The following is a 16,394-nucleotide window of genomic DNA, read 5'->3' as shown; positions in this document are numbered from 1 at the left end:
TTTTTGTCCAAATATTAGGAAATATTTTGTCCAAAAAAATTTGTGGGGATTATTTGTCCGATGATTTTTTGTCCGGGAGTATTTGTCCGGACCCCGATGCCTCCATCCCGGCCTCGCATAATGGACTAGTTTTTCGGCAGGAGGGCCAGCACTACTATTAGCATACGCATTCGACATTAGCATTGTTTGAAACACCACTGTCAACAAAACTTTTAACAAAATAGCGGTCAATAATTAAGAGAAAACTAAATACATGTACATTAAAAGACAAAAGACCCATATATCTAGTATCTCGGAGCGTTAATCACCGCAGATAACGATATCACAGAAAGTTGAGAATTCAGGCAGAAAACAGATGTAAACTAAAAGTCAAACAATAAGGAACTTGCATAAAATTTAACTTCAGAACATAATTTAAAACATGTACTTACCAAAGATAAAAAAGTTGTTTTTGTGTTCCGTTTGGCCCCTAAAGACGATTCTAAATTCAAATTATTGCAGCTAGCCCAAAACTCGTGACGTCATATGGTTGTGTGTTTACTTTCTACACCAACAAAGTTAACAAAATTGTATAAAATTTTAAATTGGACATTATAAACGTCAGTAGAAAATACACCTATGTGACGTCACAAGTGTTTTTGATCGTTTGAACTATTTTAAACACATAGAAAACTTGTACTTTTACAAAATGGCACTAAACAACACTTCAGGTGTTTTATTTTCCATAGTAAACCTACTTTCCTTTCATTCAAAAACTGTATCAAACTCCAGTCACAATAAACTGGTATACAGTCGGAAAAATGAAAGAATACCCATGAACGAACATATAAAACACGCTGTATTTTCCTATCACCGTGTCACAAAGAAAATTGCCCAGTGCAAGTTGTAATAATCATTATTATATGTACTTGCGCTGGCCAATTTTTTTTGTGACACGGTGACAGGAAAATACAGCGTGTTTTATAAATATGTTCGTTAATGGGTATTCTTTCATTTTTCCTACTATATAGGGCTTTTCATCGATTGTCATTTGTTTCGAGCTTCTGTCATAATATGTTGTATAATCTGTGTATAATATTAATATACACGGATTATACGACATATGACAAAAGCTAGAAACAAATGACTGTGAATGAAAAGTCCTATATTATAACAATGGCATACGATAAATGTCATTAGAATATAAATATTTTCCCTTATTCCGCGACGATGAGCTGGCCAAATACCCAAGTAGGTGGAGGCCATTAAACTAAAGAAGAAGAATATACCTAAATATAAACTTAAATAAAGTTCAACTATGTGAAGTCAGGGGTTGTTTGAACTATTTTAAATCACAGAAGATTTTAAATTTGTACTTCTAAGTTATTATAAGTTTTTGAAGCGTGAACTTTTGGAAATCTTATTTTTAAAAAAAGCTGAACATTATTACCTATTTAATAAAAAAATTGTACAAGTTGCCTATTAGGAATGCACGTCATAGATTTATTGACATCATATCCCACCGGTACAAACTTGACGGCAAACAAATTCAACAAATTTTTCTCACATATGAGTTTTTTCGTTACTGTCAAGTTTAACAGGAAAGCGCTGTTGCCAAATAAAAAACATACGAAATCAGCTACCGGCTACACTGTTTCTCTTTGTCTTTAAGAGTGTGAAACAAAGATTTATCTGTACTATAGGCTCTGAGCTTCACTGGTGTCGCTCCTAGCGGATTACTAATGCAACTTTCACCGGTAATTTTTAAATTTATTATTTAATTGTTATCGCTTAATATTTACAACCCAAAAAAGTAATTAAATTGTATCGATTTTTTAAAGATTTTGCTAATCATTTTAACGTTCTGTTAATGAAATATTAATTTCTTACTTCGGATACTTTCACAATTATCGTGTAGATGGCGCTTAGATTAATTTATAATTACATATTACGAAATATTAAAAAAACTTAAATTCAGTATTTAAAACGTAAGTATATTTAAGGTAAAAATATACACCACAGCTTTGACCAACTAATATGTTTTCCTATTAATGTTTTTAATTTCAATGTTTTAAATTAATCACTTTGACATTTATGTCGAATTTCCACCGAACGTTCACTGATTTGTCACTACTGGCCCTCAGGAAATTTTAATTATCCCCTCTACCTACGAGCTCACAGCGTATAGGAAAAGTCAAACGATAAGGAATTCACGTAATTTTCCACTTATTGCCATATTCTAAATTTGAAAAATATATAGGGAATAATCAGATTTTTTTGACATGTCTGGCATTCCATTCCTATTACAGCGAGAACTTAATTTTGTAGAATTAGTGACGGAGTTTATATGACGTCATTATTATATTTGGAGAGATTGTAAATGGTAGCTGACGTCTGTCATAATATTGGAGGTTAAATATAATGTCAAATTGTTTTCAAATTATGTATATTTTATTTATTTAGTTTATTTTAACGACAGTTTATTTTTTAACCCGTTCATAATAGTTTTGTTGTATGGTAGGTTTAGTTAAGCGTTAATTTTAAGAAATGCTGCTGCTGCTTAAGACATAGCTTCCAAAGGCCATAAAAGAAAAGAAAAATAAACAAACAAAAATCTTACATAACCTTTATTACAACATGACTTTGACACTTATATTACAGTGAATATTTATCTTTGTTTCACACTCTTAAAGAAAACGAGAAACAGTGTAGCCGGTAGTTGTTTTGGTAAATATGCATGTTTTTTATTCAGCAACAGCGCTGTCCTACTAAACCTAGCGGCAATAAAAAATTGTTTAATTTATTTCTCTTCAAGTTTGTACTGATGGATTATGATGCCATTAAATCTATGACGTGCATTCCTAATTGCAGGGCCGCCGCTACCATGTGTGCAAAGTGTGTATCGCACACGGGCGGCCGATTATAGGGGCGGCCAAAAGCAGTCCACTGACGATAATTTTTTTTAAACGAAAATAAATTCAAAAAACAAATAGTAATGATTCAGATATTTCTATAAACTCTAATATTCCAAAAAATCTAAAAAAAAATTCCGGAAAATGTTATTTATTATATGAACTGCCCTTTTGCAGCTGTAGTTCCGGGCATGCTTTTTAATTCAAAGTGGCTGGCGGTTTTCGGACTTTAGAAGGATATTTTTATCTACGTGGTCCATATGCGAATTTTTCAAATTCTGAACATTTACGATTTGTTAAGAGAGTACGACACGACAATAGGATACTTTCCGAGAGAATTTAGATAAGTGCTTGTTAAGCTGCTCTCATTGACTTATTGACTCTCATTGACTCTCATTTTTTATTACTCTATGGTCTAAAAAAATATTTTTTATTACTCGATGGTTGCTCTGTTATAATATTGTTCCTTTATGCTTATGTATGGTTATAGATGGGTTATAGTTCAGTCTAAGTTGAGAATTTGATGATTTTAGACACGCTTTTGATAAACGATTTTGTTTGTAATAGATATACAGTGATGAGCGCGCTAATAACCGGCAAAATAGCACAAAAGATGAAGAACGTATTAAGTTGTGAGTTAAAAAGAAATGAAACAAGTCGAGCTGGGAAATTTACCGATATTATATTTACATTATATTGATTTAGTCCTGTCGCCAGTGGAGGCACAACGGCCTCCTTAATTCAGATGGACTTACCCAAGATTTTTTTATGTATTTTGACCCGTAGAACACGAATTTTTTGGGTAACAGTCGATACGGATGTCGATAAGATTGTTATAAACAAAGAACTTGAGGAATCACATAACAGCGATTTTTTGCAAAACAAAATATTTTTTTGTATTTTTTGGATGATTTTCAGCAAAAAATGGTTTTACAAGTTTTTTCGTAGGATGCATAGTTTTAGAGATAAACGCGGTTGAACTTTCAAAAAATCGAAAAAGTGCAATTTTTGAACCCGAATAACTTTTGATTAAAAAATAACATATCAATTCTGCTTACTGCATTTGAAAGTTCAAGTCAAATTCTATCGGTTTTGATTACTTTCATTGCTAAAAAATAATTTTTTTATTGTTAAACAAAGCTATAAACACATAGTGATTGAATGATGTTTTCAATGCATTTCCCATTTGAAATCGAACGAGTAGGCGCGCATACATACAATTTCTACGTAGATTACGTACATTAAAACGCATGCATTGGGCACGGGAAACACTATGTGTTTATGGCTTTGTTTAACAAATAAAAACTTAATTTTTAGCAACGCAAATAATCAAAACCCATAGAATTTGACTTGAACTTTCAAATGCAGTAAGCAGAATTGCTATGTTATTTTTTAATCAAAAGTTATTCGGGTTCAAAAATTGCACTTTTTCGATTTTTTGAAAGTTCAACCGCGATTATCTCTAAAACTATGCATCCTACGAAAAAACTTGTAAAACCATTTTTTGCTGAAAATCATCCAAAAAATACAAAAAAATATTTTGTTTTGCCAAAAATCGCTGTTATGTAATTCCTCAAGTTCTTTGTTTATAACAAACTTATCGACATCCGGATCACCTGTTACCCAAAAAATTCGTGTTCTACGGGTCAAAATACATAAAAAAAACTTGTGTAAGTCCATCTGAATTAAGGAGGCCGTTGTACCCCCCCCCCCTGGCGACAGGACTAATTGTTTCTCACCTTTAGACGTATCGGACGAGCTTGGCAACTGCCACTGTCACAGTGAAAGTTTTAGTTGACATACTCCTCCGATACGTGTAAACGTGGGAAACAATCAATATAATGTAAATTTATAAGTTAATATCGCTAAATTTCCCAGCTCGACTAGTTTCATTTCTTTTTATCTCTCCACTTAATACGTTTTCCATCTTTTGTGCTATTTTGCCGGTTATTAGCGCGCTCATCACTGTATAGTAGTGTGTCCGTTTCTTTTGCAGTAGTTTTTTTTTACTGTATTTCAAATAGGCCTGGATCCCGCGTGCCAAAAAAAAGTTGATTAATAGCAAGCTGAAAATTTGTTAATAGCGTAACGGTGTCTAGTCGTGCAAACTTTGATGTACGGGAACACTGGAACAGGGAAAGTTTTAATTGTGGAACAGTTTAAAAATTTAGAAGGTCAGATTACGAAAATGTCCCATGTATTTTGTAGGACAGAACTTCCAATTGATTTGTTACCCTTTCATTAAACTCTCATGCAAAATCATACTGCTATTACTAACCAACATGATTCCTGTCATTTGACATGTTCTTCGTGTTTCACTCATTAAAATGTCCAGTTGGTCATAGACACCAGTCTGATTTTTGAATGAGAGTTTAATGAAATGGTAACAAATCAATTGGAAGTTATGTCCGACAAAATACATGGAACGTTTTCGTAGTCTGACGTTCCAAATTTTTAACCTGTTCCACAATTAAAACTTCCCCTGTTCCAGTTGTCCATACATCAAAGTTTGTAAGACTAGACACCGTTAAGCTATTAACAAATTTTCAGCTTGCTATTATTCAACTTTTTTTTGGTACGCGGGATCCAGGTCTAAAATTAAAGTCGGGGTCAGAGCAATTATTTTTCATATACCCGTTACGGTTACGATGAATCTCCTGCACATTTCTTTAAATACTAGTACATACCTATGTTGAAACGACTAAAGTGTTAAAAGGGGGGCGGCAAATATTAAGTTGCACACGGGCGGCCAACACTTTAGCGGCGGCCCTGCCTAATTGATTGACTTTCAGTTTACCAACTAAATTTTTCTTTATAAAAATTAATTTTTATTATTATAATGTATTGTTATCTTTATTTATATTTACAATAACTGTGATACGCTAAATAAATATTTAAAAAATGTTGTCTCTATTTTTCTTTTTCTTCTTTACATTTGATTTTAAATAAAAAAAATGCAGTCTCTCAGTAGCGTAGCTGTGGTTATGTGACTGTTGTAATATTGCTTTATTTATGAGTTCAGCCCCGATCTTGTTCGTTTTGATTAATCATTTTATAAATTTACTTTTAGGCTATGGAACTACTAACAGAAAAAGTTATTTCTTCGGTGCCCGGCATGTCGCATTTGTCTCCTGGAGACGCCCTACGTCGAGTTATGGAAGCCGTTGCCAGCGGTATTCTTCTGCCCGGAGGTGTAGGGTTAGCTGATCCCTGTGAGAAGGACTCACCAGACGCCTGTATAACATTGACGGCACAACAACGCGAAGATCTCACTTGCTCTGCTCAACATGCTCTGAGATTGATTGCATTTAGACAAATTCATAAGGTGATAATGTTCAAAAGAGGAAAACTTGAATGAAAAACTATAATAATGCTTTAATTTACAGGTTTTGGGAGTGGAACCAATACCACCACCTAAGAACATATATAACAAAGAAAGATTTGGGCGTAAACGTCGTGCTGAAGAACAAGAAGGTATGAAAAAATGACAAATATTGTCAGTTATTATAATGAGTATAGAACTTTTCTTCCATATATGTTTTTTAACTCATTGTGAGTATAATGCCAACGAATATAGACGCATATAGCAGCACGTTTCAAATGGAAGATTTGGTCACGGTTATTATACTTCAAAATACTCCTGAAGGGGGCGACTTCATAAACTCAAATATCATGATGGATGGGCTTGGGGAAAGTGAGAAAGAGCGATTTAATATACAGTATTGTGTAGCGTTGGGAGCGTTCAAGTATTACGTAACGCGGTTTTTAAAGATTTTTGACCCCCCTCCCCCCTACGTAACGCACCTTAATGGGGCGTTCACGTGTTACGTAACGCAATTTTTGAAGATTTTTGATACGTAATACTTTTTGCGTTACGTAATACTTGATCGGTCCCTTTTCATAAGTTGGCTCACCTGCTGCTGTGCCTATTCTGTCAACTGTTTTGTCCAAAAAACAACATAACCTCAAAACGTTATTAGTATATTGTTCAAAACACGTGCTTTGTGTTTTATATCATTATTATATTTTGTTGTATCTCAGTTTATGTGCAAGTTGGTGTTATTTTCATTGATTTTGTGAAAACTGTGTAATCAGGTTTAACTTTTTAATATGGATATCAGTCCTAGGAAAAGAGAAAGGATCATAACACTTAGTGAGCATACACCAATGACTCAGAGGGACATTGCAAAGGAGTGTTGTGTAAGTTTGGGTGCAGTAAACAAAATAATTAAACAAAAAAAGGAAACAGGGTCAGTTGAAGTGCAGTGAAAAGGAAAATGTGGAAGAAAACGGAAGACTGCTCCTCGAGATGAAGCCTTTCTTTTGCGCGATAGCAAACTTCATCCCAGAAAACAAGTTATGATCTCCAGCAAGATTTAGAAAAGGCTGGAATAAAAATTCACGACTCAACGGTACGCAGACGTCTCTTAAAGGAGGGAGAAGAGCCGTGAGACCGCAGAAGAAACATCTTCTGACAGCGCCCATCATGAAAAAAAGACTAAATTGGGCAAAAAATACGCTCATTGGAGTGCAGAAGATTGGAGAAAAGTGTTATTTTCTGATGAGACCCACTTCTTAGTGCAGAACCAGCGATCAAAATTCGTACGAAAGGCAGCCAATGAGTCACTTTCAGCTAGCCATATCAACCAAACAGTTAAAACATCCCACCAAAAAAATGTTCTGGGGCTGTTTTTTATATTCAGGAACTGGCACTCTTATTCCTATTGAAGGTATGATGAACAGTGAAAAGTACAAAGCCATGCTAGGGCAAAGCTTAGCTATAGAGCTTGACAAAGTACAGGCCAAAGGGACTCCAATTTTTCAACAAGATTCAGCTCCGTGTCATGTATCGAAGGTTAGGATGAAATGCTTCAAGGATAATAATATTACCCTTGATTGGCCTGGGAATTCACCTGACCTTAATCCTATTGAAAATTTGTGGGCAATATGTAAGGCTAAACTGCAAAAATTTGACTGTACGACAAAAACAAAAATGGTGGAAGTAGTGATTAAGGTGTGGTTTAGAGAGGAAGCAATCACAAACAATTGCAAAAAACTTGTGGATTCCATGCCTAGAAGACTCCAGGAAGTCATAAAAGTAAAAGGGGGACATATTAAATACTAATTAATGAAAAAATCTCATGTAAGTGTACCTAAATTTACCTTTGGCGTAAATAAATCATATTTATAAATTAATTCTGTTTGTTCACATTAATTCGCACAGTACTGTACATCCAAGTTGAAGGAGCTATCCTAGTGTAAAAGTACGAAATTCATATACTTTTTTGGGAATTTCTAAAATAAAAAGACGTACATGCAAAAAAAAATTCATAAAAAATATTAAATTAAACGATTTATGCACCATCTACTAACTAGCACCGTGAAAATAAAAACATAGCTCCACTGCCAAGGTTGGTAGATATTCGGTAGGTTGTCTCGTAACTATAGACCAATCTAAGCCCCGGCGCATATTGAACCTAAGCGAGTCACAACCTGCGCCGGTGGGACGGGTGACCTGTGCAGTTATTTTTCTAGCGTGCCGCATATTAAACACAAGCTAACCCGACCATCGGCTGTCGCCGTAACGAATAGAGACGGGCAAAATAAGTGCTAACGTGTAACGGTTACTATTGATACCGGTTCTCAGTGATACTGAGTACAAATACTGATTACAAAATACTGATGTATCTGATCCTTGTACTGAATTGAGTAGGCAACTAAAAAACGGTAGTTCCATACATGTAACTAGTAACGTTTTAAAAATATCTTACATGTTCCTAGTAGTCGTAGCGGTATGACTTTCGAAAACATCGAATTTGATCATAAGCGGGTGCATAAAAAGATATCTTACACTGAGTATTCTATTTCTACGTACCTTTATAATAACAAGCATAAGTTAAACACTGCATTGATTGTGATTGCAAAAACGGTTCGCATGTTTTAAATAAGATTTTTGCTGATTATGTTTTTGATAAAATATTAAATCACACAAAAAATACAATTCCCAACCATCATTTAATTTTTAACGATAAACAAAAGTCTAATAAATATATGGTAAGTTTAAAATTGAGTCGATAACAGTGTCATTAATAAATATTTTTTACCATGAATCATTTTCCAATGATTGTGTGGATTTAGAAATACATACTAAACAATTTTTTGATCTGTATAAAGGAGATTATAATTATGACACATTATGGTACTCCTTATTTTTCAAATAATATGCTCTTGTAAACGCATAACTTTGATTTATTGGCTAAAGCCACACTAACTAGATACTTCACAAGAAATTAAAAATACTTAACATGTAAAAAATTCACTGTTTTAATCAGATATATTATATTCCCTACTATTGCGCCTACTATATAATAAAATACATATTAAAACAAATAAACGAAAACTTGTAGAGTAGTGCTGATTGATAAAACAGAGCAATAAAATGTTATTCATTCAAGATAGTGTAAAATATATCGCCGCTTATTCATTTCAGATATTTCCATCTCGCAAAACAAAAACACGTAAAAATTAACATCTGGCGCTGAGTCACCCGTCCCAAGCCCAAGAAAACTGTACGTCGACAGTGTTCCCAGATGACTTTTTTGATAATCAGTAGGTGTCGCTTCAAAAGATCAGTAGATTTCAGTAGTATCAAGTTGCCTCAAAAATCTATCAGTTTATAGGTAGACAACTAGATGTCGCCCCGAAAAATCAGTAGAATTATGGGGGAAGGCAACCAGATGCTTCAAAAAATCGGTGGATTCAACCGATTTTTCGTTAAATTTACCGAATCCCTCTATTAAAATAAAGTATTTTAATAATTTTTAGTATTTCAGTGGGTTTAAGGATGCCAACAGTAGACGAGGATCGAGATCAGTAGGTCTACTGATTTTTTAGTAGGTCTGGGAACACTGTACGTCGATGACAAACCTTCCCAAGCTCGACCTGCGAACGCATGAACTGATAGTAGGATGCGCAGAACGGTCTACGCAACTCGCCGATGCCAGGTTGTGTCTGCTTAGGATCAATTTGCGCCGGTACTAATGCTCGCTTTTTAAAGGCGGGAACACGTCATCCGTACGACAATTTTAAAGTTGTCATAAGTTTCAATGCTAATAAAAGGTTCAAAAACTTATATTTTGGGATTTTATTGGGTATAGGTATATTAAGTGGTTCTTATATCGGTAAATATATCAGTTTTCCCTTAAAAATCAATAGCTTGTTGACAAAAAACTAGAACTGATTTAACACTTTTTATATGTGTTTTAAATGGAGAAAACAGTTTAAATCGCACAAAAACCAAAAAAAAATAAAAGAAAAAGTTTAAAAGCAAAAATACTAATATGCAGGTTTTACCTATTATGTTTTTCGTGGAATGTACAGCATTTTTATCATTTCTAGTGGTATGCAACAACAAAAAAACTAATATAAATAATTTATTATTAGGTAAAATACAAAAAAAAACACAACATAATATTAACATAATCAGACACGAGAAAGTGTTTGCTACATATTTTCTTATGTTTAGAGGCCCATTTATCTTTATGGCAACATTTTATTACCCATTGTTTGATAATGTTAAGGTATTTGAGCAATGTAAAAACATCATTTTGTTTCCATCTGGTTCAGGAATTTTGGAATTGCTTTTACATATAGCGATTTTACAAATATTACCGCCACTCATCTAAAAAATATTTCATTATTATAATTATAACATACAAAACTACAGATTATAATTGTTAAACTAACCTTTATATCACAGCTACGAAAACACACTTCACAAGTCATTATTGTCTTTGTGTAGTACCCAAATAAGTATTTTTAGTAATATTGTCCGCATATGCTTAAAACTCAACAAATATTAAACAAATAAACGATATTATGAGAAACTTCCACAAAAATATGCGGAAATATAACCACAAATAACTGTCAAATTTGACTATCGTACGGGCATTCCCCTCCCCCTCACTTCCGCCCACATAGTTACGAGACAACCTTGCTAGTATCTATGAACCTTGCTTCACTGCTTCAGTGATTGGGACTAATAGAGATCCTAAAACAAAAAAATTCAAAGTTATTATTGAAATATAAGTTATTTTCTATACCATCCACTAGGAGTTTTTTTTATCGGATAAAAAATGTCAAATGTCAAAACACATTTTTAGAAATCGCGACTAGTCGCATTCGATTCAGCGACCAAAAATACACCAGAGAAGACCTTAATTAACACTATCAATTTATTTACTGGGCTTCTAAAAATTCCTGAAAACACCAATTTTGCAGTTCACCAAGAATAGCTGAAAGTCTGAACTTCTAACTGCCTGCGCGAACAATGAAGTGAGAACGCACTCGGAAGGAAAAAGATAGCCTGTACGCGCGGGTGAACTTTAAAATATAGGTACAATCGGAGACAAAAATATAGAAACGTAAAGTTTGAATAGTTTCTAATAGGTCCCGTACACAATTATTATTACTGTCATTACTTTTCTTCAGTATATTTGTAGTATTTTTTTACAAAGTGAGATGTAATAAAATAGATCCAACAAAAACCGCTTGTGTTGCTATAAATTATGGCATTATAAACCAAAAATTATATTTTTATATTGACTATTTATACTTTATATTACCATTATATTGACCAAAAGGTTTCGGAGAAAAAGGGCGTAAGCAGTAGGGTAATAAAGTAGTAATAAAATCGTCTATTGCAATACTAAATAGAAATTAGATGTTCGGTCCCGGTGAAGCATAAATATGGTGTCTTTGTAAATACCAGTACCTTTTGTTAAAAGAGATATTTATAACCTTTCTCTTTCTCGTATCCATTTCCATAGCATTTGTCGTCATCGTTTTATTCAGTCCACACAAACTTTTCACTAATTTAAAATCAAAACTGACATTTTTTTCAGCGACATATTGCTTCATAGAAGCCCATACTAACTCTATAGGATTCAAATCCGAATAATATCTTGGGTAACCGTAAAACTGAATGTCCTTTATCCTCGAGTATTTTGTCAATTTCATAGGTTTTAAACAGAGGTTTGTGTAATTTTATAATGTCGTATAATTCAAATTTCAACATGTCATCTGTAAAGGAAATATTTCGCGTTGTCAGCCACTGCTGCATTTCTGCTTTCCTGGAAGATATAGTTGGACATTTCTCAGTTTGTACGTTGTGATACGGTGCATTATCAATCACTAAAACGCTGTTAGGGGGCAAATTTGGTATCAGTTTATCCTGAAGCCACTTTTTGTAATTGTCGTAGTTCATTGCATCATAATAATCTCCTGTTTTTCTAGTAGCTTTGTAGCGCAGATAAGAGTTTTTAACAAAACCACTTTCACCTCCAGCATGCACTATCACAAGCATATGTCCTTTAGATACTGGTTTTTGTATGCCCTTGTTTGAACTATCAGACCAGCTCTTTTGGTAGGTATGAGATGAATGGACGTATGTTTCATCCATGTATATAATTGGGCGATTTGCGTTCCTGTAACGTTTCATACTACGTAAGAAATTCAGTCTAAGATGTTGAATATTGGGCTTTTTCATTAATAATTTTCTATTAGTTCTGGTTTTTCGCCAACGAAATCCCATCTTTCTAATTACTGTTCGTAGGCTTTCTATGGAACCTGAGTAGTTGTACTCCTCTGCAAATGTTCTGTGTATGCGTTTCACAGTTGGGACTTGTTTCTGTGTTATACAAAATTCCATTATATAACGTCGAAGACGCCCTATATCAAAATCGTCCAAGCACGTTTTTGAAGCGCTTTTTTTTTCTCTTTTTGTTTGGAGTTACAAATGAGGAATATTCGCCATCTTCAATTAATTGCATTTCCCGAGCAATTTTTTGAACGCTGCTTAAACTAACACCTGTTGCCAATACCACACGTTCCTGCACTTTTTTCAAATTTCTACACGGTTCATTGTTGTTCGCTTCATTTATCATAAAATGAATCACGTTTGCTATCACTTCCCATGTCTGATTATTTAAAACTTTTCCCTTCAGATTCGATTTAAACAAAATTTGCAAATTTTAAATTGATTCTCCTTTGCGGTTTGTACTTACAAAAAATATTTCGCAGACTGTACCGACTTGTTCACATTACAAACGGTAGATATTAAGTGAACGGTCAGTGCGAGATCCGTCGGATGACGAATGCGCATCATGGGCGTGGTTATTTTCAGACTTTCAGCTATTCTTGATGAACTGTACCATAATTTGTTAATGAAATTAAACGCACCACATTTGGGCTTCCGGACCACTTCCATTGGATTCAGCGACCCAAAAATAAAACCTATAATACTACCATCAAATCACGGCGAGCTAAAAGTGCCCACGGGACCCCCTATGTTGCGACTAGATTATAATGATTGAAAAAGAGTGATGTTTTGTACACACTTATGATACATGGGAAAAGAAAAGTATCTTAAATGTGTGTAGCGCTTTCGGCTTACAAAGGTCTTCCATCTTCGGAGCTATGGTCAAGAATTAAAAAGTACCACTACTAAAGACGGGTCCCATTGGTGAAAAATTTACAAATTCTTCCTCAGAAGTCAAAAATAGCTTGATAATTGTTAGAAAAAACATCTAGCCAACAGAGCATTAAAGACTTCACAAAAAAACAGAAAAAAGTTTTGATCATGGCACGGGTGCAAGCACCCAACCATCTGGATGGAGTTGAGGCGGCAGACAAAATGTATAATGACCAATAATTATCCAAACGATGTTTTCGATCTTATCAGACCATCATCAGTGAAAACATCATTAGTAATGGAAATTAACCAGATAATAAGGTGTAGTTGTAGGTTCCATATTGAACTTATTAAATGTTAAAAATGATGCGATACGAGTTCGATTTTAAAAGATTTCACTTTATGGGAACTACTTGAAAGAAGACTACGTGAGTGTCAAAATCAAAACGGCAGTAGCATTCATTGATCTGACTTAAACTACTACTTAAACTGTACCAGATGGTACCATGCCAATCATTTAATAAGCTAATAAATCAAATGCAGTGTGACAGATTATTCCAAGTTAGGTTAATGGGAAAACTAGTAAATACAGAAGTTTACAGAATGGGTTACCCCAAGGATCGGTTCTATCGCCGCTCCTGTTCAACATTTACACCTCAGACGCACCCACTATAATCTCACGCAAATTTATTTATGCAGATGACATGGCTTTATGCATACAAGAAAGAAACATCGAGAACGCCCAAGCTATCCTAGAAAGCGACCTAAATACTATTAACACATATTTTAAAAAATGGGGCCTTCAGCCAAATCCCACAAAGACAGAAGTTACTGCCTTCCATCTAAATAACCGGGAAGTGTTAAAGATTTTTTCGTGCCTGAGGGCATCATTAATATTTGCTTTATCGGGACTGTCGCACAGTGGTCCAAAAACCCGAAAAGACGGCCAAAATATGAAAGCTTTTTTTGATTTGCATGAAATTAGGCATCTATGGGTTTTTGAGGTCGCTAATTACGAATCCGAAGTCTAAATTGCAAAAAACAAAATGGCGGATGTAATATGGCGGGTTTATGTATTTTAAATATATGTAATACCTTCGAAATTTGATATCCGGGGGTTTTTGACGTTGCTAATTACGAATCCGAAATCGAAATTTCAAAAAACAAAATGGCGGATGCAATGGCGGATTTTTTATTCCAACGTTAAATTCGATTATTAATCATATGAAAGTCAAAACTAATTTTAATTTTATTTTTCAACAATACTGTACCTGACCCTTTTATCTCTGATTTTACCCTATTAAACTGAAATAAATAAAGATCTAAAGTCATAACAACTACCTGAATGCTGCGATATGATCTGTTTATTCTGCGTTGTTAACGATTCATATTGAAACTCATAGCGCAGAGCGCTTGTACAAATAATTCTCGCAAAACCAAAGGGGCAGATAGTGGCAGCTAATTTTTTTTAATCTTAAAGAGAGAAATATAAGTTAAAAGATGATTGTAGTAACATCTTGGAATTCAGTGGAATATATAACTATTTGCCTATCTGAAAATTTAATTTTTTTAAAATATATACTCTCTTATTACTTAATTTCCACTTAAAATATACTAAATATAACATATATAAATATTTTGATATTATCGGCTTTTATTAAAGATGGATCCACGAATATCTTCCATTTTGCAGAATTGAATTTGCGCACTTCGTTTTCGAGATACACGCACAAGACTGTGCGTATAAAATATTCGTTATTCTTAACTGCGCTTCTGTTCAGTAAAAGGGTCAACTTTGAACTGAACTGGAAATTCAGATATACGAGATATAGCTCTAGAGTTGCCAACATTGAATAGGGAATTTAATTCTCTTTTAGAAAATATAATAATATTCTCGAAACGTTGAATTTTTTTTTTGACTTTTGGCCAGCTTTTCGGGATTTTGGACCACTGTGTGTCGGCGTGAATAATGTTTGCAAGGCTATACTAATTGTTTACACATTTTTGTTTCAGGTGATGGTGGTAAGCAGTTCAAGACCGAGGCAGATATGAATTCTGTCAAGTAAGAAACTAGGAATCTGATTAGTATTTTTTTTTATATATTCAGAATTTAATGTAAACAAATAGATAGTTTATATTAATATTGTACCTATAACTACTTTCATATTAGAAATTCTGTGAAAAATCTAGTTTGGGAAAGATTAACTGGAATTTTTTGTATAAATGCATGATGAATATTTAATTTTTCATTTAGATGAAATTCTATTTTGTCCTCAATGAGTTTGTTTTGTAAGGATACACTGTAATTTAATCTGCCTTTTACTTGGAATTCATTCAAGCAAATAAAAAATTAACAAGACATTGTTCTTTTATTAATATAAACCATATACAGCTCCATTGTGTTTCATTCCGTAACAGAACGGTAAACCGATCACAGTAAAATCACGCAGACACAGTGCTGAGGGTGAACGCACCAAAATGAGGTGAAGAAGCTTTTAAACGATGAACAATAAACATTATTGAAGAAAGTCAATTCCATTTGAGGCCGTTGGGAAACAGTACCAATTTCATTTTATTCCTTTTGGTATTACCAATGGTGTTGCCAGTTTCCAAAGAACAATCGACTGACTTATACATACTCAAAGCCTCGGAAGGGTATACGCCTACCTTGATGACAACTGTTTTTGGCAAGTCGAAGCTAAAACCTGACAAAAATCTTGAGAACTTTCTGAAAGCCACCATTAGTTCAGCACCTACACCCTAAGCCTTAAATGACCCGTATTGAGCTGCCCCCCCCCCACTTGCAAAAATTAAAAAAAGATAGCCCTGATTTATGAGCTTTCATATTCCGCAAATTAAAATTTTTGAGCTCGTTACACTGAGCAGGAATTTAATATTTTAGTGGGGGGCCGAGTCAGCCCCCCCCCCTTACTTAAAAATCGGGATATTGAATCGGTTTTTGCGGCAGAATTACGAGCTATTTATGAGCTCTTGAAATCATATAGTTTCGATTTTTGAGCTCATCCCCTTCA

The 16,394-nt window shown here is 34.1% G+C and overlaps 1 protein-coding gene across 3 annotated transcripts in view; it reads left to right on the top strand.

Moving 5' to 3' along the window:
• Positions 1 to 15,721, top strand: part of LOC114344740 (zinc finger RNA-binding protein) — a 114,849-nt gene extending 99,128 nt beyond the window's left edge. For all 3 annotated transcript variants that reach the window (XM_028295580.2, XM_028295574.2, XM_028295566.2), the window contains 3 exons: positions 5,962 to 6,216; positions 6,278 to 6,365; positions 15,376 to 15,721. In XM_028295580.2, coding sequence (XP_028151381.1) covers positions 5,962 to 6,216; positions 6,278 to 6,365; positions 15,376 to 15,428 — 396 coding nt within the window. In that variant the 3' untranslated portion in view covers positions 15,429 to 15,721. The remainder of the gene's footprint in view (positions 1 to 5,961; positions 6,217 to 6,277; positions 6,366 to 15,375) is intronic.
• The last annotated feature ends 673 nt before the right edge of the window (positions 15,722 to 16,394 follow it).

This window comes from Diabrotica virgifera, chromosome 1, assembly GCF_917563875.1.
Source record: "Diabrotica virgifera virgifera chromosome 1, PGI_DIABVI_V3a".
In the NCBI taxonomy this organism is placed as follows: domain Eukaryota; kingdom Metazoa; phylum Arthropoda; class Insecta; order Coleoptera; family Chrysomelidae; genus Diabrotica; species Diabrotica virgifera.
Note: the sequence above shows the minus strand (reverse complement) of the source record. Positions and strands in the feature narration are given on the sequence as shown.